The sequence below is a fragment of the Solanum lycopersicum genome, chromosome 6 (genome assembly GCF_036512215.1).
Source record: "Solanum lycopersicum chromosome 6, SLM_r2.1".
In the NCBI taxonomy this organism is placed as follows: Eukaryota; Viridiplantae; Streptophyta; class Magnoliopsida; order Solanales; family Solanaceae; genus Solanum; species Solanum lycopersicum.
This window is the reverse complement of record NC_090805.1, coordinates 4,702,666-4,730,423: the sequence shown is the minus strand read 5'-3', so window position 1 is coordinate 4,730,423 and position 27,758 is coordinate 4,702,666. Positions and strand designations below refer to the sequence as shown.

Genomic DNA, 27,758 nt, shown 5'->3' with positions numbered 1-27,758 from the left:
GGATTAATATAAATTAATTAAATAAGCTTCTTAACCTCAACAAAATAAAATAATTATTTTAATAAGAAACTAATTAATATAAGTTATTATTTAAACCACACTAGTTGTCTAAATATTTTACTAAAATCAAAATCTTTTTGAAATGATTTTTTTAATAATCATAAAAATATATTAGTTATATGCATAATATGTAATATATATATATATATATATATATAAAATTAAAAGAGATGGCAAAACATTCAAAATAACGCAAATTTTATATTATTATTATTATTATTATTCTTTAAATTTATAAACCTAATTATTTTAAAATGTTTGGAAAATAAGAAGCTCGTTAATTAATTTATCCGGTAGGACCAAAATTGGTTGTCAATAGTCGTACTAGAATGTTTGGACCCTAAACATGTAGTTATACATATACAAATCATTTGTACAAGCTTTAGTACTCATACGACACTCCAAAACCTTACTACAAGACCTAAGACCACACTAGTTCAATCTACTAGTTTCCGAACGGCATAGTCGCTTCTTGGCGTTTATGTACTAACACTTTCTTACTAGGTTAGTTACATTAGATTAGGATTTAAAATATCATTCTTATGCTTTTTAATTTACTAGACATCATATGAGGCTCTAGCTTAAATTATTAGATTTCCGGGGTATTACACTTCATTTGTTTGTCAGCTTTTTAGTAAGACCTACTTGCTTTCATAGGACTCCGATGTTCTAAGTTATTAGTAATAGTTTTGAGAAGTCGTTGGTCTTGTATCGACACTCATCTTTATAAAGTAATGAATAGATAGACAAATGGAGAGTCTTTCTGTTTCATATATTTATTTAAATCTTATGTTTCATACCCAGAATATTTAACAATGTTTTAAGATTCATGAAAATGTTTTAAATGTTTATTTCAATTTGATGCTTATGTATGTTCAAGTTAGTCTTCCGGTTGTAGTCAGCCATCACGAGGGTTCCCTTGAAGACCAACAATGGTTCTCGAGCGTCAGCCACGTTCAAGGCTACGCTCGGGTCATGACATCACTTTCCTCAGTTCAATTAAAAAGTCAATTCAAGACTTGAGTCTTTTCTTTCCGAAGCCACATAATTTATTTCAATCTAAAAGTAACAACACCCAATTCATACATTTTGCAAAATGGGTCAAATCGACTCAAAATCCCAATTTCAAAAATGAGGTTTGAATCCAAAAATCTTTATTTGAAAAACATAAGCCAAGGAATTTTGAACTCATTGGTCAAAATTATTTCGAAAAGGGATTTAAAATCAGTTTACAATCACCATTTTACTAAATTCTTGAAGAAAAACCCCAATTGGTCATTAACCTTGATGAACACTTATCATCATAAATAATAATGGGTAAATGAAGATTTAAGAACAGGAAGTGTTACCAAATATTTATTTCATAAATCTTGTTCAAATAGTCACATCAAAGCTCCCAAAACTCAAAAATGGTGGAATTTGATTGAAACCCCTATTTTTTGAAAATATTATATCAGGGTCCCTTCGTGAACGCAGACCCCTTTCCCCAAAAGCATATGGCCAACTCATACAAGAGCTCCGCAATACACCCTCGACGTGGTCACCTCTCTGCGATCGCGGCTGGGTTGGCCTCAGCAACAAAGAACAAAATAAATCATCCAACTCAATAATCATCGAATAGGCCCTCAAGATTCTTCGGAACCCCGCACTCATAAATCATATATACAACTAGACTATACTCGATGTTTCAGACACAATAAAACCATCAAAATACGAATTTGGGGTCTTTTGACTCGAAACTCGTAAAAGTCACAAGAAATGAACACAAGACCTAAAAGGCTAAATCAAGCTCGGACCTCTGAAAATTCAATCAAGACCATACTTGGAACGAAAACCATCCCCCTCAGAACTTCAATTAGAGCCTCCAAAACTCTGAATGTTGACCAAAGTCAATCCAAAGGCTAAAAGTGCACAAATTTCCAACTTAGAACCTCAAATTCTCAAAAGGATTCTGAATTTAATAATTACTACTCTGTTAATTTAATTTCCACATTTTAGAACAGATGAAATCGCCAAAATTTCATTCCAACACTTAAAACTCCAAAAAAGACACCGAAATCACTTTTTTTAAGAACTTTAGCCTTTTAAAATAAAAGGCTTAGCAAAATTCTCAAAATACACTCAAAGTTTGAATTCAACTTTCAAAATTCAGTCAAAAATGAGTAGGGGTCGATATTAGGAGGGGGCTAAATGATAATTTTATGATTTTTTTTAAAATGACCAAACGGATCATTACACTTATCTTCTAGATTCGAGTTGTGGATAGAAGTAGCCATAGTGTGTTGTGACTAGTTGTAGCCATGGTGTGTTATGACTAGAGACAATCGTTGAAGTTTTTCATCAAGGGTTAGTTTGTATCGTGGGCAGTAGGTATATTGTTTAGTTAACTTGTAATAGAGGTATTACAAATGAAAGGGATTAAGGGGTCGTTTGGTAGAGAGTATTAGAAGAAATAATGTATGCATTAACTTTGTATTAGCAGTACCTTTTTTGGTACACTTTTTCAACCTATGTATGACTAATGTAAGCATTAGATACACACTCGATTGTGTATTGAGGAGTGTACATGGTTAAAGACCCAATTCCCTCTCAAAACTTTCTTTACATCTTTTCTACCATATATGTGGAGAGTATCTTTGTAAATACTTTTTAAAAAAACAAATTATGCATTGCGTGTTATTTTTAATACATCAAACTAAATAATGCATAAGAAATAATATAAGCATTACTAATAAACACTATTTAGCATTATTCATATTCACCCTACCAAACAACCCCAAGTATTTAGTTCCTAGATTGTGAAAAAACTTATATTCTTTTCTTTTAATTTTGCTCTTTCAATCAACACCTATTTGTGATTCATTTGGATGGACTATATTTACTTTTGGTGATTCTTCAGAGATCTCTTGAATTTCATGAGTGCTATCACTTAATTTTATTTCTGGAGAAGTAATTTTGGTTGTAGCAACAGAATAATGTGGTGACTCTAATTCCTGCAGCTTGTTCTTTTTCTTCCTCTTCACTTCTGTGTGCCAATGCTTTATGGCTTGTGTTATATGTTCTTCCAACAATGCACTTTTGAAATGTGAACCCATCTACACAAAAGTTAAATAAATCATAAAATTAAACTTTTATATTATAATTAGGTCACATAATCGATGAAATATCCTTAACAGACTATTATATAGACATGCTTCAAGCTCTTAAAGATTTTGTTTCAAAGTTAATATAAAAGAAATCATTTCATATGATACAACTTAATCGGCGTTATACGAATATAAGTTATCATAAAGCTTCACTATTGTTCCATGGGATAAGGCATAAGTACTCCTCTAGACTCTAATCGAAATTTCAGTTTTACACTTTAACTAAACTAAGATCCTTTACCCCTGGACCAATTTTTTGTAATTCTGTACATCTTTTTGGTCTAAGTGGCATCCAAACATCTCTCCCGCGCCTGAACTACGTCGAGTCACGCTTATGACTCATTAGCCAAAAAGTGTATTAAATTACAAAACAAGTTAGTTCGGGGGTAATAAGACCTTAGTTTAGTTAAGGTGTGTCTCTCTAATTTCAATCATAGTTTAGGGAGGTACTTATGTCTTATCTTTGTTCCATCGGTAAACCTATCAATTAATTAATTAGTTCCTAAATTTTCTAAAAGAAAAATCTTAGATTAACTAAAATATGTTTGTATTGAATCAAATCATTATAGAAGTATGTTTTATGGAGTACAAACCTGTGTAACAAGAGCATAGAGAGGCAAAGTAATGTAACTACAAAGTACTTGAACCATCAGTCTGCATATCCCATATATGTGCAAAGAATTAGCATTCTTTTATTTTTGACCGATCGATCAAATATAATTATTACCGCTTCAATATATATATGAATGTATATGATATGTGAAAAAATATTTATAATAGCTATATATAATATCTAATCTAAAACATTATATTATGTGATTATCTATTATGACTTACGCCAAAACTACCCTGACAACGATGATCTCCACATGCTCATGATAACAAGAACTTATTCCAAATTGCCACTGTAATTTTTATTTTTCAAAAAATAAAATTGAGTTGTTAATTTATTTAATAATAAGAACAAGTTATTCTACTTATTGGCTAATTAGAGTGGAGATTACCGTCACCCAAACAAAGAAGGCCAGCTCAAATGCATTCTACAATCAAGTCATGTAACACAAAGAAAATAGATAGGTGAGTTAATTGTTAGGGAGAAAAAAATTGATACTTTTATTATATTTTTTTTGTAAGCATAATGTAAATGTAAAATGGAAAATTTAATTTTAATACATTAATGATGGAAAAAATATCTAAACTATCAAATAATTTAAAAGATAACTAATATTTGTTCTAACTTAAGAGGTGAGATTAATAAATTAATTGGAAAGTACGAGAAATTATGAGTAAAGGTGAACAATTAGGTCATAGAAAATAAATCAACTCATCCTATTAGCATTAATCTATTTCAGTTCATCTAAATTAGGAGATATATATACATTGTCATATAATATTAGATACTAAAAAATTATAAATAAACAACAAAATTAATTTCAATTTAAGCTTTTTTAAAATAAGTTGTTTCAGAAAATTTCTCTTTCTATATTTAATAAGTTTTTCAATTATAACATTGTACATAGCAAATCTAATACGACAAAATTTAAAAGAGCACACATCTTTTATTAAAAATTACAAATTTCATAGTCTTTTTTTATATTTTAAAAACTTGATGTCTAATAAAACTAAAATATTACTTAAATTGGTAAAGATTAGGCAGGTTGAGCTATGATCCACTTTTAGCCCGTTTCACTCATATAATATTTAATCTGTTTATTTATTAATTTAATTTATTATAATTTATTTAAATTTAACTCAATCAATCTATTTGACACCTCTAATTACGAGATATATGAAAATAGAATTGAAGGGAGAAATTGCTTACTATGAAAAGGGTATAGTGGAGTAGGGTCAAAACAAATTGAGGTTGATTAAACCAAAAAAGACTATCATTAGGTTGCACCAATGGGGATCCTATGACAACACTTTCTTGATTTTCCAATTGAAGTGCCATTTGGGCCACAATTGTCTCCAACTTAGTCCCAATCACCAACACTGTCTATAAAATCAACCATTGGTAAATTTAATAATTTTTTCCTAAATAGAATTAAGTAACGAATTTAAATTATATCACCAATTTGTATTATTTATTTTTAGTGAAATTTAGAGTAGAATTTTGTATTTCCTTACTATGAGTGGGAGAAATGATACCCAAAGATAGATGTTCCAACCTGTATGAATCAATTAATAATTATACATAAGATGGAAAATTATTGATGGGTTAAATAATAATTATTAGTTACATACCATGGACGTCAACTAACAAGAAGATGACCACTATTAACCACATGAAAGGACTGTTCCAAGTTTTAAAAAAAAATGTTAGTTTTTGCGTATATTATTTTGACTAATTGTCATAATTTGTCTAGCAATTGATTTTGATTCGATATGGTAGTTTTAAACTCTTACTACAATAAATGATTATTCATCAGTTGTCTAACTACATATAAAAGGAAGGAAGAAATTAGTTCATAATTTTAAACGCTAGTGGAGTCAAAGCTTATTATTAATTTATTACCTTATGCCAACGACGACTTTGAAATCATCCTCTAAAGATCGTTCAATGTACTTTTGAAAATTCAAGACGTTGGTTGAAGATAAATGTGCCTGCACATTTTGATTGATTGAGTAAATAAAAAGAAAACACATTAGATAATTGGATAAAATATGTACACGATTGAAATCAAGAGTCTTATTTACTATATAATATAAAAATCATTGTAATTTGATAAAATGTTTAAGAGAATGACGTTCCTAACGTAACTTTTAATCATCTTAAAGGTCTCACTTGGTTAAATTTTTTAAACAACTTCAATTTATCGAAACGATTAATATTTACTTAGAAGAATAAGAAGGGAATATATACTGACCGTAATGAAGCCATGGCGTAATGTAAGATAATCAGTTTTGGCTACTGAATGAAAGAATTGCCGCAGGAAACATTTCTGTCCCATTTGTAAAAATAATGATATTAATTAAAAATAGCAAAAAAAAATTATTTATAGTAAAATAATTTAAAAAATATACTTACGATCCAAAGCTGAGGGATCATATTTGTAAATTTGTTAATGTGGCGTCGACCAAATGTGGTTTCTCTTGTAAATCTGAATCGATTAGGATCTAATGTGTGCTTACATTTGATCATAAATATATTAAAATTAGAATTCAACAATATAAATCAGATATGAATTATATTTAATCAAATAAAAAAATCGTTTTCTATTTTCAAATTTTAAAATACTAATATTTTAACGAGTTAATATATCTTAAAAGTTCATTCATCTTTTACAATTTATCTAGCATACTCGTTAAACTTATTTTGTATCAATAAAGTTTTACAAGTTAAATTTCCAATCTCTCTTATTATAAGCAAGTAGAAGATTCATACCATTGGCTGCCATATATTCTATGGTCTTTGTCTCGTCCTCCCACTTTTTCCATTGCTTCATCTATTAATTAATCAAAAGAATATAGATGTATAATAAACACAAGTTTAAGCAAATATAAATAATTACTTTTTAAGTTTTAATTTTATTTATCTAATTTTAATTTGACATGAAGTTTGATAAAGTAAATAATATTTTAAATCTTATGATTTTAAAGTAGATAAAGATATTAGATATGTAAAACTTAATGTATTATAATACGAAAAATTAAAATTAAATTATTAAAATAATAATTTTTTTAAGTGGACTTAAAAGTAAAGTAACATAAATAAATTAAATTGATACAGACAGATTTAGTATCAATCGATATTTAAAATAATTTGACAGCTGAACAATTATGGAAAACTTACATAAATATACTATAATAAAAAAATATTTACCATTTATAGAATAATATTTTTTTTCACTTGATCACTTTTAATTCAATTGTAATACAAGTTTAATACATAGTACAAAAAATAATTTATTATTCACATTTAATACAAATTTTTAATGATGAATAATACATTTATCACACATTTTAATACACTTGTAATACAATGTGATAATTTTTTTACCAAACAAACATGATATATTTCAAAAAAAAACAATAAAAATTCATATATATTGCATACATAATTCACTTTTAATACATATTATAGATTTAGCACGACATTAAACAAAAAATGTCGCTAAAATCAGTAATTATTTTTTATAACACATTAATTTATATAATTTTTCCAATAATCAACTGGTCCAGAAAATTTAATGCATCGGCCCATTAATTGTTAGTCGCAATTCCTAGCTCGTATTATTTTTATTTTTGGTCTTCATATCCCTTATTTTGAGTTTTTTTTTTAATTGATATACTTAATTCACAAAATTTTCTTTTTATAATTGTTCAAAAAATTACTAATTGTCTAAATTAATTGATTGAGGTTGTTTTCAGTGCTTCTATATTTTAGTATGATCAATCAAAAAGTAAGAAAAACAAAATATATAAGATCGATGCAAATATCAACTCATCAAGAATTTGATTAAGTATTCAAGCCTGTATGCCTTTGTTGGATAGATCTGAATAACACCTACAATTTTCTAAATCTCTTCTTTCTTTTTCTTGTCTTCCCCACTATTACAAAGGAAAGTATGTGTTCCAAAATAATTGCAAAGGGCAATAACTAAAACATTTAATACGCAGATATTAATTTTTCTATTAATAGCAATGCACAATAACTAAAAAGAATATATATTCTATATTCTAATATATGCCAAAAAAATTGAAGTATAAGAGTTAAAAAATTTAATTTTAATATGTATAATGAGCATATATCCCTTGAAATTTTTTTAAAAATAAAATTTATATATTTATAATTATACGAAAAACAATATAACTGAACATAGCCAATGATTTGTTTGTTTAAATAAATAAATAAATAATAATAATAAAAATGAACTATACACTAGATTATCTCTAAATGATAATATTTTCAGACAGAATGAATGTTATTTAGAAATAGTGTACCTTGGCTCTTCCTAAAGCCATTGTGACAACACTGTACACAATCTGCATGACTGCTAGCACAAATATGAAGTTGTTTAGCTGATTAATTCCAATTTGTGACATGAAAGAAGTCATCCCCTGGAAAATAATTACCAATTATTTTTAAAAAAAATAAAATAAAATATGAAAGATAACATTTTCATTGATAAATTAAAACGATCAAAACATATACCATCTTTTTTTATAGTTTATGTTTCGTCGTTCATTAAGTCACTCAAGAGTCAAATTCTTTAATGTGTCGATTGTGAATTTAGACATGAAAATTCTAAATTTTACTATACTACGTAAAAAGTACCGTGTAACTCATAAGAATTGAAAATTAAAAATACTTAAAAGAGCATAAATATGAAAAATCATAATTCTTTTTTTTTGGGTTTTAACTTTCAAAATTTGAAAAGTATGACATACTCTGGAGGCACAATGATCTTGTGAATTTTGAACAGATGCCAATTCTCTTTCTTTGATGGTTTTTGTAGAATCCAATAGAACACGATTACAAGGAAGCATGGAGTTTGTTATTCTATTTGGTATGCATATTTTGGATATTGGCCTTTGTATTACTGCCAATAATAGAGATAAAAATCCTAGTTGCATTAACACTGCACATAACAAAACAAATTAATTGGTCAAAGAGTTTTATCAATTCCCAAAATACATAAATTTGTGTTTGATCAAGATTTTTTTAAGAAAAAAATTACTCCTATACCTTTCTTCGGCTTTTTGAAAAACAACTTAGATTACTATTTAAAAATAAAGGGAAAATCCCCTAGACTATGACCAAAATTACAAAGACATCTTCATTAAACTACGGTCCTATTATTCTCCTCAACTTTTTTAAAAAATTTTATACACCTTTTGTCTTACGTAGCACACTCCGTGACTCCACGTAATTGAGGCGCGTGAGAGATATTTGCATGTCACGTAAGCCAAAAAGGTGCAGAAAATTACAAAAGAATAAGTTCAGGGAGGGGGAGAGGTAATAGGACCTTAGAATAGTTAAGGTGTGTCTCTGTTATTTTAATCATAGCCTAAGAAGATAATTGTTTATTTTTCCAAAAAAAAAAAGATACTCATAGGTAATAATTTCTACATTTAAGAAGTGGATAAGTAACCTGAAAAATAGGATGAATGACCTATTTCAATAGGTTAAAATATTTGATGAATATATATTTTTTTTATAGATATCATCAAAAAAGTGAAAGACTAAGAAAAAATTTATTTATCTCGTCCACATTAAAATATATATATATTCTCTCTCACTCTTATAAATAGTCAATTTATTCACTTTGTGGAGTAAGCAAATTAAAGAAATGTAAAATTAGAATATAACCTGATTTGAGTTTCTCCACAGCTTCAAACAAAGCGGTCTTCCTATGCTTTTTGAGGCACTTCACCAATGCAAAGGAACTCATAATTAAATCTCATATAAATATCTATGTTGGTCGAACTTTTAAAAAATATTGTTAAATGTATCATCCAAAAGTTATGTATATTTAAAGGATTTTAAAAAGGGTAAGAGCAAGGTAACATAAAATAAAGTAACATGTAGTTGCTTACATGAGAAAGGAGCAAGGTAACATAAAATATAGTAACATGTAGTTGCTTACATGAGAAAGAAGATGGATCAAGTGTTCAATGAAAATGCCAAAGAAAATAAAGATGAAGCATACAGTAGCCAGAGCCCAAGTTGGAGTGTTTAAAAGAGTTGGAGACCCTCCTCCTCCTCCTCCAGCCATAGTTTTTACGAAGCAAATCCTATATATATATATATATATAGGTTGAATGAATCACAGACGATAAAGTTTTATTAATGGTAGGGAAGATTTCTAAAATGAGAATCATATGATACGTTCGAAAATTTATATTTTTTCTGATAATACTAGTGGAGGTCTTATTTAGGCTTTTTGACTGAGTTATATTATGACATATGACTGTCTGTCCCAGATAAAGGTATTTGAAGTAGTTGTTTTGCTGACTTTTTAACTTGAATTCCACACTTCATTTTAATTGCTGACTTGCCCAAGTATATTCTACTCTTAAATTCTATTTGTTTACGTGGTCCAATAATGAGTGATTTTGAACTTGCAATCGTCGCTCAAGAGTGTGATTGAAATTCTAGAGAGCGATTATTTTTTGTTTTTGATTGTTTGATTTTGTATGCAAGGATTATAGTGTAAAATTCCTCCAATCTTGCTTACACGTGCAAACATAATTTCTCTTCTACACTAAATTAATGATCATATAATAAAGACAAGGGTTGAAAAAAGTGGATTATTAATTAATATACAAATCGTCATAATCATCTAGACGAGTAAGAAATGGCAGCAGAAAATAACATAATATTTAAGACAGAGCTACTAATGACCACTTGTGATGTAGCTAGCTAGCTAACTTATTTTATCATCATTCCTCGCAGTGTCTTATGTAAAAAAAAATTGAGTATCAATATTTAAAAAAATTTCTAGCTATCTTAAAATCTTAAATAGTATTTATTTTTGAACAAGATGCAACTTGTGTCCTCATGTACATAATTCATTCAGCTTGTCACCTTATTTCTAAGTGATCAAATCTTAACGGTTAAACTAATAACGATTAATAACGATATGTCAATATATTAATGGTTCTACAACGGTTAGAATATATACAAACCTATAACCAATAAGCCAAATCAATACAATTTTAAAACCGAACAGACCGATAGATTCAAAATCTTGTGTCTTTTTAAAAAATTAAAGATGATTTAAGTGTTTGAACATACATATTTATTTTAAACCCCAGGTCGTCAATGCTTTGATGTTGTTTCCATCAATAATTTTATATGAGGAACTGCTAAAGGAGATGACGAACAAAATTTGTGCAAAATTTTTCTTCTTAAGGTGCAAAGATTTGAAGCTTGATCTAGTTAAAACTTATAGGTGAAGAACGTCGACAAGTCTAACGATCCGCCTAATGATTTAAGTAATAGGACTTTTCCCCCCTTAAATGGCATCATAATACATGTTTTATGACTTGAGGGATGGTTGTCACTAGTCCATCCATGTAAGCTGGAATGTGGCTTCATTTTAATATTTTTGGAAATTCCCCAGGACTCAGTTGAATAGTTGTGATTTATGGAGATAAAAGAGTTGACCACCATGATGAAAACTCAAAAAATGATCTAGTATGATAGTTAAGAGTCTACAACTCTCCCAAGGTGGTTGAGATTTAACCATAATCTCAATGATTAACAATAGGAGAACTCAACAGGAGAAACACAAATTCCAAAATGCTATCTGTAGTCTATAAATTACTTATAGTAAAGATTTACAGGCTATAGGCTTCTATTTCTTTGCTACTTTACATCCAGCAGTAATAACCAACTGGTGTTGCTACTATTTTTTAAACCTAGATAACCAACCTATCAGCTTGTCCTATTCAAGCTATCCAAATGTACAATTCACTTGCATCATTCACAAAATGAAAACAATTATATGGCCATAATACCAAGGTGGATATGGGAGCGGGGGATTCCGAGTCCAGATAATAGAATACAAAAGCTGGAGAGTGGAGAGTTGAGAGCGCACCACTCACAACTCCTAAACTTCCAGCACATGAGTTGAAGGTAGGTAGTTTCTTTGTTGGTAGATGCATGTTCATCTCCAAGACAAAAGAGATCGATTCAGACAAGATCTTACAAACAAGGGATCATCCTCATTTTTCCAGTACAAGTATCATCTTTCCTCATATCTGCAATTGGCTCCCTATTCAGTGTCTGAATCAATATTTAGACATCTCCGTCTAACAGAACGGCGTTGGCGAGGAAAATTAAATGGACCATCTGATCTTCTCCTGCTCGTCAATGATACTCCCTCATTCGCACCAACAACCAATGAAGCTGTGCATAAAGTAGCATCATTAAAAATAGGTTCAGATAACTTCAACAGAAGAACAAAGGAGATGAATACTTCTGACAACATATCTTATCTCATTATAACATCTACCATCACATTGAGAACTACTTCAAAAAAGTAATAGTAGCACAAGAGTTCCGTAATGCTACTCTAGGCACATGTATGTGCTTATATTAGAGTTTTTACCTTATCATATGATGCATCTAAACAGGACAAGTCACACAAAAAATAATTTTAGTCCATTTACCCTAAATAATATTTGTTGCAATTAGAAGTATTAGTACAGTGTAAATGCATATATAATGTGAATGTTGACATTTCTCAGCTTTCTCTTTCTAATCTCCAACACAATATATATAAATAGGGACATACCAGTGTCAGTAAATGCGTTCAAGGAAGAGTCTTTGGTTTGCAGCGGCTTCCCTGAGCTCAACCCATTTGCAACTGCAGAACCCCCACCTGCGCCGAGCCTAAGTGAAACCCAATCCTCAGTGTGAACACCAGTTGACACACCTGGCTGACGCACATCAGCCTCAACTGATGCATTCGATGGTAGAGGAAGAAATATATGAAGTGATCCTTGAATACCGTCACATAATACGGTATTGTTATTTGAACCATCACACATTGCAGCATTCATACGATCAACGGAAGATTCAGGAAGAAGAGTACAAGATCCAATGCCAGTGTCTGCAGGCAACGAGTAGCCATTGGTAGAGCTTGTACGGTTGATAGAACCCTGATGCATAGCTGTACCAAATAACTGAAAGCTTGGGGCACACTGGTTAACAGTAGGCAAAGACCACACATTCGTCATAATTTCGTTATTCTTTGCAATTCCCCGGCATGGATTCCCATCATTAAAAAGTGTCCGGTTGTCATGGCAAGAAGCTGAAATTCCTTTAGGCCTACCCGCAAAAGAGACTACAGGTGCATTGGTATGGCTGTTATTGTAAATGGATGCAGAAGAGATGAATGGTTCATCTTCTTCGTCAGAATCACTAAGGACAATAACTTCAGCACCTCTAGCTGGTCCTGGGGGGTTCCGGTCATTACAACCATGTGCTGGGGCAAAATTTGGAGAAACGGTTTCAAGTTCAAACCCATTGGTAGGGAAATCAAAGTTAATGAGACCATCCTGATTAACACTGGGATCTTCACCTTCCTTGCCACTCACAGTGGCACTGCTGCTCATGGGAAGGATATTTTGAATATGATTTTCTACGTTCTCTCTTACTCCATCTCTTTGTGGATATGTCTGCATAGCTTCAGGTTTGTTAATTTTCCACAAACCATTTCTATTCTTCTTCAACCCAACTTTAAGTCCACAGCTTTCAGAGCCTCCTTCCTGTATAACATGCTTAAGAATTCCAGTCCTGGGCTTTGACTCTATATCTTGAGATTCAAGAAGAGTACCATCAGGTAAGTGCCACCGTCCGAGATCACCAATACTCCTTCGATCACCTTCTGCCTTTGCACGCCAAGAACCATCAGGTTTCACTTCAATTTCCGACACTTCTTCTCCACAAGTTTGCAGCTGCACCAGAAAAGCCAAAACGAAACACAAAAAAGAATAATGAGGTTGACATAGTTAGATCACAAGAAAAACTAGCCATACCTGGGAAGTGGATGATAAACAACAAGACTAAGATAGTGTAAAATCACAGATAGTTACTACACATACCTGAGAAGTGATTCGATTGAAATACGGATCTATAATGATATGCTCCAGAGAGTAATTCTTGAGACAGATTGGGCATTGCCACTACATCATATCAATAACATTTGTTACTAAATAACAGCAGACACAACAGAGATTTTAATCAAAGCCTGACAGACACGTAAACCTGGGGCATAGTTACTTGCCTTCCTCGACCTTTGATTCATTTCAACAAAGATGTCAAGATCAAAGCAGCCCATATGTACACAAGGTTTGAACCTTCCAGCAACTTTCATTCTTGAACCACTCATCTGCACATAAATGCACACTAGAAAATCATAATGTGATTCATGCTGCCTCACAAAGTGGTATGCAAGAAACCATCAAAAAAATAAACAAATCCAATGGAAGCAAATTATACAAATTTAAGATTGGAACAGTTCTCTCTTTTTTCAGATAATAACAGGAGCTGGAATTTTGAGTCAACAATTTATCTCTTTCCATTTTTTATTTTTTTTTGGGGGGTGGGGGGGGGGGGGGGCTCCAAAACTGTCCTGACATCACATATGTTGTGTTCTTTTCACTAAGCCACTGGCTTCTGGAAAAACAACAGCATCTATTAACACCCTCTGCTGATTTGTGGTTCATAATATGACTTGATAAGGTGACGCCTCAAAAGCAGAAAAGTCAATGCTTTTTCGAAGAAATAGACCCCCATTATTTCTTGTTTCAACAATCAAATGAAAACCTAAATCATGCATACTCATGTGCATTACAATTGCTCTTATTGCATGTGAGGAAGATTTGCAGGGGTAAGCTATTGCCAACTTTGCAGCTTGACTGTCTACTTTAAACCAAAAAGGTAAATACGAAGAGGGGGAGAGAAAGACAGAGCGAGTGCAAGGAGATACCCCTTAAAAAGAAAATTATGTGTGATGCAATCATCGCATAGAAGCAGCGAAGGTGAAGACAGTAAAAATTCATCAGGAAAATGCCAAATTTTAAATAAATATCAGTCACTTTCTTCTTTTGGCAATGAGACAGAATACATGAAAGAGAAGACTAACACCACAGGGAAAGTGGAGCAGAGATGATGCAATAACTAACATTAGAACAATGGAAAAGGGCAGTGGAAAAAAAGAAGATTTCAACGTCGGAATTTGCTTACAGGGCATCGAAGATTGACTGTAATAAAATCCGCAACCACTTCGAGGTCACTGTCGCTGTCAGCATTTTCAGTGGCAGTTCCCCCACCAATGCAACGACGAATGCGAGCAAGAGCATCATCAAATGCCTCACCATCTGGCTCTTTAGGGATAATATTGAGAACCTAAAAGAAAACAATTTTTTTCTTTAGACACCACCATAAAAGGGTTAATACATCAGGACCAGGTGCATGTACATGTCCATTAATAGTCAAAATAGATGTAAAGTGATCAGAAATATACTACAAGTAGGGACAATAAAAATAATAATAGAAAATAGCTTTAAAAAATTTTAGAAAAAAAAACTCAATTACAATTACATATGCCCAAACTCCACATCCCCCAAATGAACTTTGCTCAAGAGATGAATAGCAAGCAGTTGCCTGAGCATACTTCAGGGCATGTCTGAGAAACAGAATTTCTCTCACTCGTTTTTGAGAATCTCAGAAATAAAAGCAGTTACTGCACTAGGGAAGATAAAGTGCACAATTCTTAGGAACACATAAAGCAGCTATTATGCAATACTATAAAAGAGAGAAGATGATGAGACGAAATGATAACATACACAATAAATTGTTCTCGAAAAAGTAATCACAAGCTTCTCCGAAATACTTAATATGCAACAGTTTTTGAAACAAATAGTTACGTGTAACTGGAGAAATTTGCCTACCTGTACGAGAGTACGACGCCGTACAAGTCTAACTCCAAAGCAAAAGATGCGAGCATCACATCCTGTTAACAAAATTTTGTTCATTCCATCTCGGGAGAATAGTGTGATCTGTCAAAACAGCAAGACATCAACTTGAGAGGAACATTCAGGAAAACAAAAGCTGTCCTGTATATATGTCAATACAAAAACCAAGAAATGGAAAGTAGCACGCATGAAATACAACTACAAAGTATAGTCACAGGCAGTTTTGCCTTAGGCAACCACGAGCAGCACATAAACGTACAACTAATCTGCTCCTCACCAAAAACTAGGAAGATAGAAAGGTATGCATAAATAAAATACTCACTATTGGACCATCATCTCGACCATTTGCACCTAATAATTGTGAGTCAGGTCTATTTATGCAACGTACTGGAACTCCTGTTGGTTCAAATATAATAAAAGTTACTTAACTGGCAAAAAATTCCTTACAAAAAGTAGAAGTGAAACAGTTTTTATCATGTCTATGGAAACTGCTTTTGGAGTAAATAAACAAGAACAAAGACAGAAAATATTTAACATGAGATGGGTACAAATAAAAGTCAAAAACACTGTTATAAGTTTGGTTGCGCCTGTGAGTTCTACAACTGCGTATTCTATAACAAGAATGACCAGGCCTTTGCATCGGAGAGAAGAAACATATCAAAAACAGAACATACAGAATATGTTGCCGGGCCCAGGCCCGGACCCAGAATGAATTACTGGAGAAGGATATATTTTCAGCACTTAATTCGGCATGGATCAAGATTATATAACTGATGCAAGACAGAATAGAGCATACCATTGACCTGCAAATCAGCATACTGAGGCCACTGCATCCTAAATTCTACCTTGTCATTGAGAAGCATGCACCAAGCCTGAAATTTAACAAAACGTACACCATGAATACAGAATAGCTACACAAGGGCAAGTTATTACATTCAAGGAACAACCTGAACATCGTATTCCTGCTTCGTCAATAACTCCATGTCGTCTCTACTGAGGGAAAATAATTTTTCAATCCTTTGCATTTGGTTTGTGCTGAAAAAATTTAAAACGTTAAAAGTGATTCATAAATGGTATTATAGTTGCATCAACACAACAATAACGTCAATATGAAGGACATATCTTCACAATAGAACAGGCAGTTTAAAAAGGCAGAATCAATTCTTTACAAGGTAGAAGTATTTACTAATAGAAGTACCAAGAAGATACAGAAAAGTACAGAAACAAACATCATACAATAACTTCAAGTTACATAATTCCCAAGAGAAACCAAGGAATCCATATTCTGATCCATATTGGCTAGCTGATTCCTCTCACACTAAAAGTAACAGTTTTTGAACATACAAGTTCTTGACTCCAGAAATATGGTTCTTCTCTCATTCCAAATGGTCCAATTCCAGCTTTCCAGTAGACTTCTAACATCTGACGGCATTACCCAGACTACACAGCACAGATTTAGGAAGAGCTCCCAGCATTGCTAAGCCACTTTGCAATGAATAAATAGGTGATTGAGTGATTCCAGGTCCTCTTCACAAAGATAACATCTATTACTTAGCATGAAACACCCTTCTTCTGCAAATCATATTGGGTTAAGCATGCTCCTCTTCAAATTATAGCACGAAGAGGACAAAGAAGAGTCGTTAAACCGAGTGATATTTTCCCACTGTTTTCTTATTTCTCTCCATTTAAATTGGTGTTATTTCTCCCATTGTCGACAGCACAAACTTTTGAGAAAAGGAAACAAAGCTTAGTTGTAATAGGTTTCTGATGATTACTCTTTTATCTCCTCTGTCCCTATCTCTTTTTATTTTCAAAAACTCCTCATAATACCCCCTTTAACACAGATTTATAACACAGAAACTTTGACCAGAAAAATTTTCTCTGGCGAGACCTTTTTCCTTCCTTTTTATTCTCTACAACAACCCTCAAAAGACTCCCTTGAATTGGATCTAAAATAATTTTGTAGACTTGATCAAATGGACAATCAATTGCCAGAAAACTGTATAGAAAGACCTCCAGTCCAGTATGGAAATGGGAAAAATCCTCTTGTGAATGGTGTCTGTGTCCGTGTGGATGGATGTTGGTTATGGCAGTGAAGGAAAAGGTGCAGCTTTGAAGTGAAATAAGAGATGGGTTGCTGGGGTGTGGTGAAGATATTGTGGTGGATATGGCAATGAGCATTTTGCTGGGTGGTTTATTGTGCGTGGTTATCACTCATCAATTGGTGTATATAGGAAGACGAACAGGATGGGGCTTTAGGTATGGAAAGTTGGTGGTTGAGATGTTGTGATGTGTCGAGAGTGGTGGGATGAAGATGGTACCTTGTGCATTTGCATATAATGCATGGAAAAGATGAGCATTGTTGTGATAGTGAAGGTCTTAAAGAAGAGAAAAAAGGGGAAAATTTTAAATGGTAAAAAATAAAGTTACCTTATAAAAAAAGAAAAATTTTAACTGGTAAAATACATGTGTGAGTGCCGTCTCTTACAACACTCATCACCAAATCTGGTTGTCCATAGAAAGCAAGTATTTAATCTACTTCGGAGATAGTAAAATCCCTGCAGAGTTTAGGTATGTAGTTGAAAATTCGGGACAAGTTAAGGGGTATGTATGTGTTATCCCTACATTAAATGCCACAATATGACTTAGATGTAACTGCATGTGATTAAAATTAGTAACATATTTTTAGATGATGTCAATCTTACATTTTCAGATATTCTCATGTTTAATTGGTACTTCGGACCTGACATGGTGTAGATACAAATACAAACAGGAGATCTGTCATTTAATAATATAGTAACTATGCATACACAAAAGATGCAAGATTAAACTCGTGTCATGAGCCCATTTCAAAGTGCTTTAATCACTCAAATACCAAACCCATTACTGAGAGAGATAAAGATAAGATCGTGTGCAATTATTTCTGTCTTTATGCCTCTCTTTTGCATCAGACAACAGAAGGCAGCAATAGAATAGTACCTTGTTATGCTAGAAAAAAACCCCATCCTATCCCATCTGTACGAGGGAAAGAAACAAAATTCTTCTTTCTAATAACTACCAAAATAGGCATTAAAAACTGTTTACTCTGACTTTGTTGACACGGTTAATGCAGTGTAATTAAAAGCCATAAGTTCTTTGATTCGAACAACGAAGCAATATGAAGTGAGCGGTCATCACTTCATGGGCAAAGCCGTGCACTCTACACAAGTGTGTGTTCCAAACAATGACGTGGAAAGTGATCACAATAAGAGCAGTCAATTCTTTGAATCTCAACTTTGAAAAGCTGGATTAATATTGACATTATTGCAAATCCACATCAGTTGATGAGATTAGTTTTTTTAACTGAAATGTTATTACTGTAGTACTAAATTCATATATGTATGGAATTGTAAAATGTCCAAAACTATGTGCATCACTTCTTGCTTTTTGCTTCATGACCTTATCACCTTTGTTGAGCTTTAGGATTTTTAAAGAAAAAAGACTTGCTTTAAAGAAATTAATAATACAAACAATGTAAACTTAAATCCAAACAAGAAGGAACAGCAGCAGACCTATTCCTAGACAATAGCTTCACAAGACTAAAAGGATACAAGTAACTCACCTATCTAAAGGTGCACTAGTGACAGCCCACTTAGTAGGAAATAAAGGCATTGACACCGTCACCCAGAACCTGCATATAAATAATCCCATTAGTGAAGGTCAAAGCACTTACAATCATGTAAAGAACAAGGCAACACTTGAGCATATATATGCACAGAAAATGAAGAGTCAGTTCTGAGTACAATTAACACCATGACAGCCTCTCTTTCAAGATTTTACTCCCACACAGGCAATCACCAGGTTAGCACCCACATCTTCTGTACACCACTTATCGACATCTAGTAACAATGATGACTTAACAAAACCAAATTAGCTGAAAAGCTCCCTGCTCCGAAAATCCTGAACATCTAAATCCTATGCTTAAGGATATCAGAGCTACAACAAGTATATAAATATGAAGTGGCAATAACTTGCTCTGTCACAGATTAATCCACAGGCTCTTTAAAGCCAAATTCTCCAACCCGTCTCCCACAACTGCAACCACCAAATCCCGAAAAGGAACAAAGGAAGAAAGTATAATTGAATATGCATGACTGTATGGACTATGATGTTTAACGAAGAAGAAAACAGAATGTACTTGCACTGTAACATCCTATGGTTTAGAAAATCAGATGAAGCTAATTAAACAGAATAAGAAGTGACAACTTACGGATCTGCGCGACTCAATCTGCAAAATTCACAGTAAAATTTTTCAGGTAAAGCTAGAGGAGAACCCGCTTCCCTGCGTTTTTCCGGAATGATGACACAGCTCACATGTCGCCATGCACGGCATCTTATATTTTCACACTGCATGAAAAAATTCCATTTTAGACACAAAATGAAATGTATTGAATAAAAAGAAACAGAAGCTTTAAATACTAGGGATGACACCATATATTGATACATCATCACATACAAGGAACACATATACCCCTCCTGGAACAGAAATAGAATAATGAACACATAATTTCTGCACAAATCACAGTCATGCAGCGACGAAGGAGAAGAATATATGCCATTCAAACCATAATAATGCTAATAATACTCATAAAATATAACAAAGGTCAACAATAGAACATCTAAAAATCTCAATATTGGAAGAGGCCTATATCATACGAGAAAAACCTTGTACAATCGAAGATGTTTGGCATACAAAATTTGCTACATATTTTGTTTGAAAGATAATTTGAAGATTAGAGGAGCTTTTCCTTAATCAGGGCTATATACACAGGATACTTCTACATGTGCGAGTGTATTTTCACAATTAAGGCTGACGAAGGGATCAGCACAGAAGAGTAGAGAAACCTGAATTATCTTATCAGCTTGTTGCGAGCTTCCACAGAGACATCGAATCTCCATCTGGTAAGTATCTTCTTCAATTTCCTCTTTTAACTTTACATTACTGCTGTCCGAGACAATTTGCGACTTAGATGCTAGGTCAGTTGCCCCATTCACTTGCATTTTTCTGGAAGAAGCAACAAATATTACTATCGACAAAAATCAAAATTCCAGAGTAAAGTGTACAAAGTAAAAAATTATCATGTCTGTTTCATCTAAGTTAACAAAGGCAAAATGAATTACACAGAATCATGCCGCATTGATGCAAATGGGAGTTTGAAATGAAGAAGTAATACAAGCTTATTTCCCTGTAAATCCCTATGAAAGAACCTTCACTCCTGTTACTTAAGTGAACTCAGGATCAGGGCTGTTTTATACCTGTAAATTCCATCAACAAGTTTGGCAACCTCTTCCTTTCCAACACTATTTTTCTGTGCACACATTCCTGAATCTGTTCGAAATCACATAAATATGTCAGCCTTAGCAATTCAAACAGTACGACTAAGAACATGGTTTTCTGCACAAGCATGAAAGTCAACAAATGCCACAACTAAAAGCAGGATACTTAAAAAGTACAGAAAGTATTTCATATAGAAAACTACACAAAAGGAAGGAGGAACTCTTAACTCTAATTGTGCACAAAGGGTAACCGAGGCAAGCAAAAAGTAACATTTCATAGGCTACACTTAGAAATATGGTTTGGTTTGTTGTACAAATATGAAAGAAATCAAATCCTACAGTAAAAGCAGGACATTCGAGTATAATAAAAGTTGAACATAAAATAACAAAATAGAAGGAACTCTCAACCCGAATTGTGTGCACACAGAAAGGGATCCAGCTAAGTAAGAAGCATGATAATCACAATCAATGTAGAATCTATCTCAGACTTTTCTTTTGCACGAGTGAACTCAAAATTCAATGGAAGGATTTGTAGACAAACTTATTTCCTTGTCCCATTTTCCCCTTGTGGACATACATTAATTTGTCATTGAGTGCCTCAAAGCATATACTATTTTTCTTTCTTTGATACTGAGAAATCCATCTAGAGTCAACCCTTAGTCCAAGCACAGTCTTCGAAACTCATGGATTGTGAGCCAACACCTCTACCCTTCTCCACTTCAACACTAGGCTTGGATCACTTGGAGTAGGAATAGAACTTATAGCCTCAAATCCCTCAACCTTTGTCAAGAGAGCTAAGACCAGGAGTCACCTCCAAGGCGCACACTTAGATTCAATTGGTGCTTTTTCAGCCTCTGTAACCTTTTCTCTTCATAATTATCTGTCACAAAACTTTAACAAAGTATTTGTGTTCACTCAGGGTTGATGGGGTTTTGTAATTGTAAAAACTTTTTTCAGATTGTGGGTAATTCTTAGTCATTCATAAAATAGTTCTACTGGAAACAACCTCTGTACCTTCAAGGTAGGTGTACAATATGCATACCATACCCTTCCCAGACCGCGTTTTGCGGGATTACACTGGGTCTGTTGTTAAAAACACAAAACACTGCTGCTTATGTACATAAAAAATTTAAAGAGCAACCCAATGCACGAAGCATCTAACATTTGTGCAGGTTCCAAGGAAAAGTATAGGTTATTCAGTTTTTAAATTTTGAAAGGGAAGGTATAGTTTATTTAGTAATCAAATTTCAAAAAGGGAAGTTTGTCATTATTGTATCAAAGTAAGCATCTCAGTAAAAACCTTAAGGCAATAAATGAAGTAGCAGAACTTTTATACGCTTCTTTGGATGCCCATATATATCTCCGCTCTAGGAAATATTATATATTCTGACATCCTCCCGCATGTGTAATTCGTTTCCAAGTCTTAACAAGGATTAATAACTTATTTTTTTACTTTTTCTTTACTTTCAACATGTCAACTGGTTTTTATTAGAGGACTGAAGTGATTCTACAAGCTAAAAGTGGGCCTAGAGCACTGAGTGTAGATTATATAGGCAAAAGAGTGATAATAAGCGAAGTGAGTTGCTCCCAAAATTGAAAGAAAAATGAACCAAGGGCAATTCTAAGGAGTTGATAGAAAGGAGTCCAGCGCAGAGGATATACCAGAGAATAACCTAAGAACACCAGTAAAATCTAGGAAGCCATTGTTTGAAGGAAGCAAAGGATATACCAGAGACTCTCCCGGAGAAGAGTGAGAGCATTGAGTCACATAGAAGAGGCAAGATGAGAGGATGCTTCTGGAGTCCGGATTTCTAAACACGCTTTCAATGTCAAGATAGAAACGCTTTATTACTCTTTAAAATATAACAAAATACTAACAAAGACAACATAGACCGATATGATAAGGCTCACAATTGGCAAAATGGAAAAGCTTCACATGTCAAATTCTATCAACTTTTATACATTTAACATGTATATTTTTAATGCTAATTTTTTAACATAATAAACATATGAATGTATTTATTTATGATAAAAGAATCGATTAATTTACATATTTTCGAAATCTTATTTCTTAAAGTAATAAAAATAGAAATTTGTTAAGACTTACACCCGGCCTCAAGATTCCCATCCACTCCCATAATAAGTAAATAATTTGTGCCTTTGCTTTTTAAAGTACTCGTCTATCCACAACAAATAGGACAGGTAGAGACTATATACAATTTAGCTAGAGGGATAAAGAAACTACATAGGAACAAGTTTCCCAAGACTTGCACTGATAGTATGTGAAGATCTGAATATCTAATCCAAAATGTTAAGGCAATGAACCGTATAGGTCAAGACCCATTTAAACCCTATAGTTGATAAAAAAAAAAACATTATTATTTCCTAACAATAGAATTTTTGAAAATTTTATTTCTATCTCTTAAGAAAATAATAGAAGTTGAGTCAAATTGAACAGATTGGGTGATGACCATCATCTTAGCACAAACAAGCTTTGGGCAAGGTTGGGCATTAACTCATCTATTGGTTCGGCCAAACTACAGCCCAAATGGCCCATTCATCCCTACACTTGGGAGGAGGAGAGTTCCAGACGTACTAAAGTAGATCTTTTGATGTACATGAATGAACTACCAAGACAAAGTTTGACAAGGTCACACTAAAAAAAGTAAATCAGAAACAAGAAAGGTTAGTCTTTGGAGGAAGGGAAGTTCTAGATACACTAAAATGAATTTCTTGACATCATAAGAATATACTACAAAGACAGTTAGACAAGTTCACCCAAAAAATGAGTGCATATCACTAGTAGGAATGGTACGAAGAACGGAAAAATAGTTGAGAACAAACATAGATAGTAAAACTATATAAAACAATATCTACAAGTAGAATAGGTCTAACAGTTCCCTGGAATTTCTCCATGCAAGATATGTGGCTTCCTCACCTCGTTCATTTGAAAGAATAGCTAATATGCGATCAACAAGATCCTACATCATGACAAATACGACTGTCAGATACATAACCACGATAATAAAAAGTACTTACTAATTCAAAGTTGGGTTACAGTGAAAACCAAATAAAGAAAGGAAACCTGTAAATCACTAAAGTAAAATAGCCCCACAAAATACAAGCATACTCTCACTCGTGCTAAAACTGATAACAAGATTCCAAAAGTAAACCAATTCAAAGGATTAGTAGACAACAACCGAAGTCTTACTACACATTCTTGTCAACAACTGATGAAAAGGACCAACTGAATAAAATGTAATTGGAACCCTAGAAAGATCAGATATAAATAACTTAGAACGCAAAAAACAAATTGGACTTATACAGAACAATTTGGCTATAACCCAACACAGATGTAACAAAGTAAGATAGATGAAACTGTTTGGCACATCAGGAAATATGAAAATGAAATTAAAAAGAAGTCAAGTTCAACATATGAAACCACAAACAATCAAATAAAATGTTCAAACCTGCTTCTTTCCTTGCTTTGAGAGACCAAGTTGAGTAAGCACATCTTTGAGCTCCTTTATTCGAAAATGTGCCAATTTATCCTATAAGAGAAAATTGTCAATTAAAATAGACAGGTGCATCCAGTTCCCTTATACCATATTGTACCCCAGAAAGACATTATATGAGATAATGACAAGATTAATTTCCTACTTCATGTTGCAGTACTTTTTTATTAGACTATAACAAACTCTGACGTGATGAGATCAACTATCACAAGGTTCCATAGTCCTAGCTCCTCGTAGAGGGGAAGAGGTTGGACTACAATGAGGAGGCTGTCTTGCTTGAGAAGATGAGATCTCAACTATCACAAGAATCCGTAGTCCTCGCTCCTCGTTAGATGGGAAGAGGTTGGACCAATCACTCTCTTAAGACTCGTTTGAGGCACACTACAGCCCTGAAAACTCACTTAAAGCCAAATTGTGTGCTTCGCTGGCTTCAGTGGCACTTCAGTGTGGACACTAGGGCGCCAATGTGTGCGCCTCATTACCTATGGGCTCTGTCTATAAGAATGCAACAGCAGACTGTAAATACAGTTGGTAAATTGATACATTAATTTTTATAAAATGTTATGAAGGAACTTTTATTGATTAGAAAAACCCAAAAGTTCAGTTAAAAAAAAAAACTAGTCTCAAAAGCCATAGAACTATGATTGTTTCCATCTAAATCAATATTTTTAAACTGGCTTTTTCACTTGATTGACATGATTGCATATAATTTGATTATAGTTATTCCAAATCCCTTGACCAAATGCTTATTGCCTGGAAATGGTGAGATCACCGAGGATGTCACACATTGTATTGGAGTGGGGTGGATTAAATGGAGGATCGCATACGGGGTATTGTGTGAAAAGAATGTACCAAATCCTGCACCAAAGCACCAACGTAGAAGTTGTACGTTTAGGATATTTTGGTCCTTTTGACATACCTCATTGTACACGTATTTGTTTCACAAGTTTGAAAATTTAATTACGAACTGTATACTGCAGATTTCAGAAAAGGAACTTAGGAGAGAACTTACATTTTCCTAATTGGTTTGCAATCTAGCTGTTCAATTTCTATGATTCATGAAATGAACTCTTTTATGGAGTAAGCTTTTCTTGTGGAAACTTGATGATGTATTAGTTAGATTTTATTTTCTTGAATTAATACCTATTTTGTATTTTTTATGGTGAATTCATCGAGATTGTATCCTAACTTACTCAAGAGAGGAAATTAGAGGGAATCGTGTGCTTGAAGTATTTTCACTAGTGGTACTCTAACAAGATGTTTATTTTGACATAAAAATTGGTTGTAGGAGACTGTTATCAGAGTTGGAGTATTTTCGAGAAGCTTCATTGTTATCAAAACTATGTCGTTTCTAAACACACACATAAATTGAATCCTCAATGTGTTTCTGGTATCTTTAAGTTACAGTTATTTGAGAGAAAAACTTAGAATATAGGGGACAGAAATAGACAATTATATCTGTGGAAACTAATTAATATTTATGCCCTTAATCAAAGAGCGAAATCTACACTAATCATCTAAAGTCAGGTTTCCTCTTTCTTCCTTCGGTAAGTCTCTTTAGTCTTAGCTAAAAACTTTAGATCACTTCAAATATTTTTTTGATGATGTTTATACAAATTATTCTATTTAAGTTGCTTTCAAGTTTCAACTACCAAGAATAAATTGATTTGACAGCTTATTCAGTCCCAAAATCACTACTTTTCACGACCCTTTATAAAGATATGCACAGTGTTGCAAGGAATCAGCAAAGGACCTAATACATGTCCTCGTTGCGGAATAATTTATTTCTTATTATTTAGCAAAAGACGAAATGTACATGTGAAGATCCATTCCTTTCCTATTCCTAGGTGATTCACTTCTTCTTTCTTTTTTAGGTTCTTTCTTTGAAAATGAGTTCAATTAATTTGTTTCATCCCTAGTTTTAAGGGTTAGGTTCTCTGTGGGGGTCCGAGCCCTAACTATACTATATCTGACTAGCAAAGGCTTTATTTTCAGTATTGGTGTTTTGCCCTCATCAATCAACTATCATATCAATCTACCAATGTATTATGTATGTCATTCTTGTATTTAAAAAATTCATCTTTTTAAGGAAAACTAATCTATCTAACTCACACGTATACTATTAAAAAAAGCAACCAATTCAATGACAGTTGATTAACAAAAGGTGATTAAATCAATGCCAGCAGCAGAGCAAGAAAACAAGAATTAATGACATTCAATAAACCCTAATTACCTTGCAGCTAAGCATTTTCACACCCCTGATGATACTCCACTACAGAATGTTGTGGACTTGTGGCCTGATCATAAATTCACCCAGAAAAAACACATGAAAACATCAATTGATATCCAAATTATTACCAGAAAAAATCAAAATCCTAAAAATGGAATTCCTTAGCAAGTTTCAAGTAAAAAAACCGATCATCAAATGTAAAATTCACTAAAAAAATTAAAAAAACAACAACAACTAGAATTGAAGTATTAATCAAAAAATGAGAAATGAAATTACCTTCAGGATGAACCTGGAATCACCTAGGGTTTATCAGCAAATAGCTGCTGCTTCACGGCGATTGAGCTCTTCCTTTTGGCATATATATTTGAGAATAACCGACCTTTTGGACTTTAATTCATATAACCTATAATCAGATTACTACCAAATATTACGGACGTATCCTTCTCATCAAATACGGTTTATTTCATGCAAGCAAATCCGGGTTTGGATCCTCTCACTTATTTCGGATTACAGATGTCTCATGCTAGCATCGGCCTAACAACTGTTATTATGAGCCGACCCATTTCATTTGGAGTAATTTATTTAGACTTTGGAATTTGAAGAATCAAATGGGACTAGTTTGTTTTTTTTATGTGGGCCAAAAAATGATCTATTCAGCCCACAAGTACATGTATTATGAGTTTTGCCTAGTTAGTCTTCTTTTTTTAGAAGTATGTTTTTTTATATTAAAGTATAATTTAAAAATATTATCATAAATATCGACAAGATAATATTATATGGTGTTAATATAATTACTTGTTAATCAATTCACATATAAAATTATTTTTATAATATTTATTAAATTTGATTTCAAGTAAAAGCATTAATAGCTAAACAGAAATATTAACTTAATTGTTTTTCATTGATCATAATAAAACACAAAATTATAATAATATTTCATAGTTTGTCACGATCTAGGAGTACTCCCTAAAGTGATAATGTGTACAAGACCCCGAGAGACCTCATAGCAGTCACTTAACATATCATAACATGAGATAATAGAAAATTGTGCGAAAATTA

General features: G+C 32.8%; 2 protein-coding genes across 3 annotated transcripts; both read right to left on the bottom strand.

Moving 5' to 3' along the window:
• Window positions 1-2,695: 2,695 nt before the first annotated feature.
• Window positions 2,696-10,074, bottom strand: LOC101252992 (MLO-like protein 3). Its single transcript, XM_004240614.5, has 15 exons — window positions 9,797-10,074; window positions 9,520-9,577; window positions 8,598-8,788; window positions 8,151-8,267; window positions 6,592-6,652; window positions 6,235-6,323; window positions 6,074-6,148; window positions 5,722-5,810; window positions 5,451-5,500; window positions 5,334-5,374; window positions 5,029-5,202; window positions 4,211-4,246; window positions 4,044-4,111; window positions 3,800-3,860; window positions 2,696-3,155 (listed from the first exon to the last, which is right to left on the bottom strand). The coding sequence occupies exons 1-15, from the start codon at window positions 9,923-9,925 to the stop codon at window positions 2,898-2,900; spliced, it is 1,497 nt and encodes a 498-aa protein (XP_004240662.1). The 5' UTR covers window positions 9,926-10,074; the 3' UTR covers window positions 2,696-2,897.
• Window positions 10,075-11,447: 1,373 nt separating this feature from the next.
• On the bottom strand, window positions 11,448-27,297 carry LOC101244877 (E3 SUMO-protein ligase SIZ1-like). Of its 2 annotated transcripts, XM_069299033.1 has the most exons (18): window positions 26,976-27,121; window positions 26,703-26,766; window positions 24,425-24,505; window positions 23,893-23,935; window positions 22,684-22,774; window positions 20,934-21,006; window positions 20,523-20,682; window positions 19,888-20,024; window positions 19,240-19,308; window positions 16,586-16,673; window positions 16,435-16,510; window positions 15,961-16,034; window positions 15,615-15,722; window positions 14,908-15,069; window positions 13,946-14,050; window positions 13,764-13,844; window positions 12,452-13,616; window positions 11,448-12,063 (listed from the first exon to the last, which is right to left on the bottom strand). In XM_069299033.1, the coding sequence occupies exons 5-18, from the start codon at window positions 22,712-22,714 to the stop codon at window positions 11,930-11,932; spliced, it is 2,463 nt and encodes an 820-aa protein (XP_069155134.1). In that variant the 5' UTR covers window positions 22,715-22,774; window positions 23,893-23,935; window positions 24,425-24,505; window positions 26,703-26,766; window positions 26,976-27,121; the 3' UTR covers window positions 11,448-11,929. The 2 variants fall into 2 exon arrangements, with proteins under 2 accessions (XP_069155134.1, XP_004240580.1); XM_004240532.5 differs by lacking the exon at window positions 22,684-22,774 and having other exon boundaries at window positions 26,976-27,297.
• Window positions 27,298-27,758: the final 461 nt, after the last annotated feature.

Excerpts from the sequence above, each read along its gene's own strand:
- LOC101252992 (XM_004240614.5), bottom strand. The coding sequence starts at position 9,925 with ATGGCTGGAGGAGGAGGAGGAGGGTCTCCAACTCTTTTAAACACTCCA. Across the intron at positions 6,149-6,234 it reads TGATCCCTCAGCTTTGGATC|AAATGTTTCCTGCGGCAATT; the intron begins GTAAGTATATTT and ends CAAATGGGACAG. Across the intron at positions 4,112-4,210 it reads CCTTCTTTGTTTGGGTGACG|TGGCAATTTGGAATAAGTTC; the intron begins GTAATCTCCACT and ends TAAAAATTACAG.
- LOC101244877 (XM_004240532.5), bottom strand. Across the intron at positions 21,007-23,892 it reads TATTCTTTCAAATGAACGAG|ATTCAGGAATGTGTGCACAG; the intron begins GTGAGGAAGCCA and ends GATTTCGAACAG. Across the intron at positions 16,674-19,239 it reads ACTAGTGCACCTTTAGATAG|CACAAACCAAATGCAAAGGA; the intron begins GTGAGTTACTTG and ends AAATTTTTTCAG.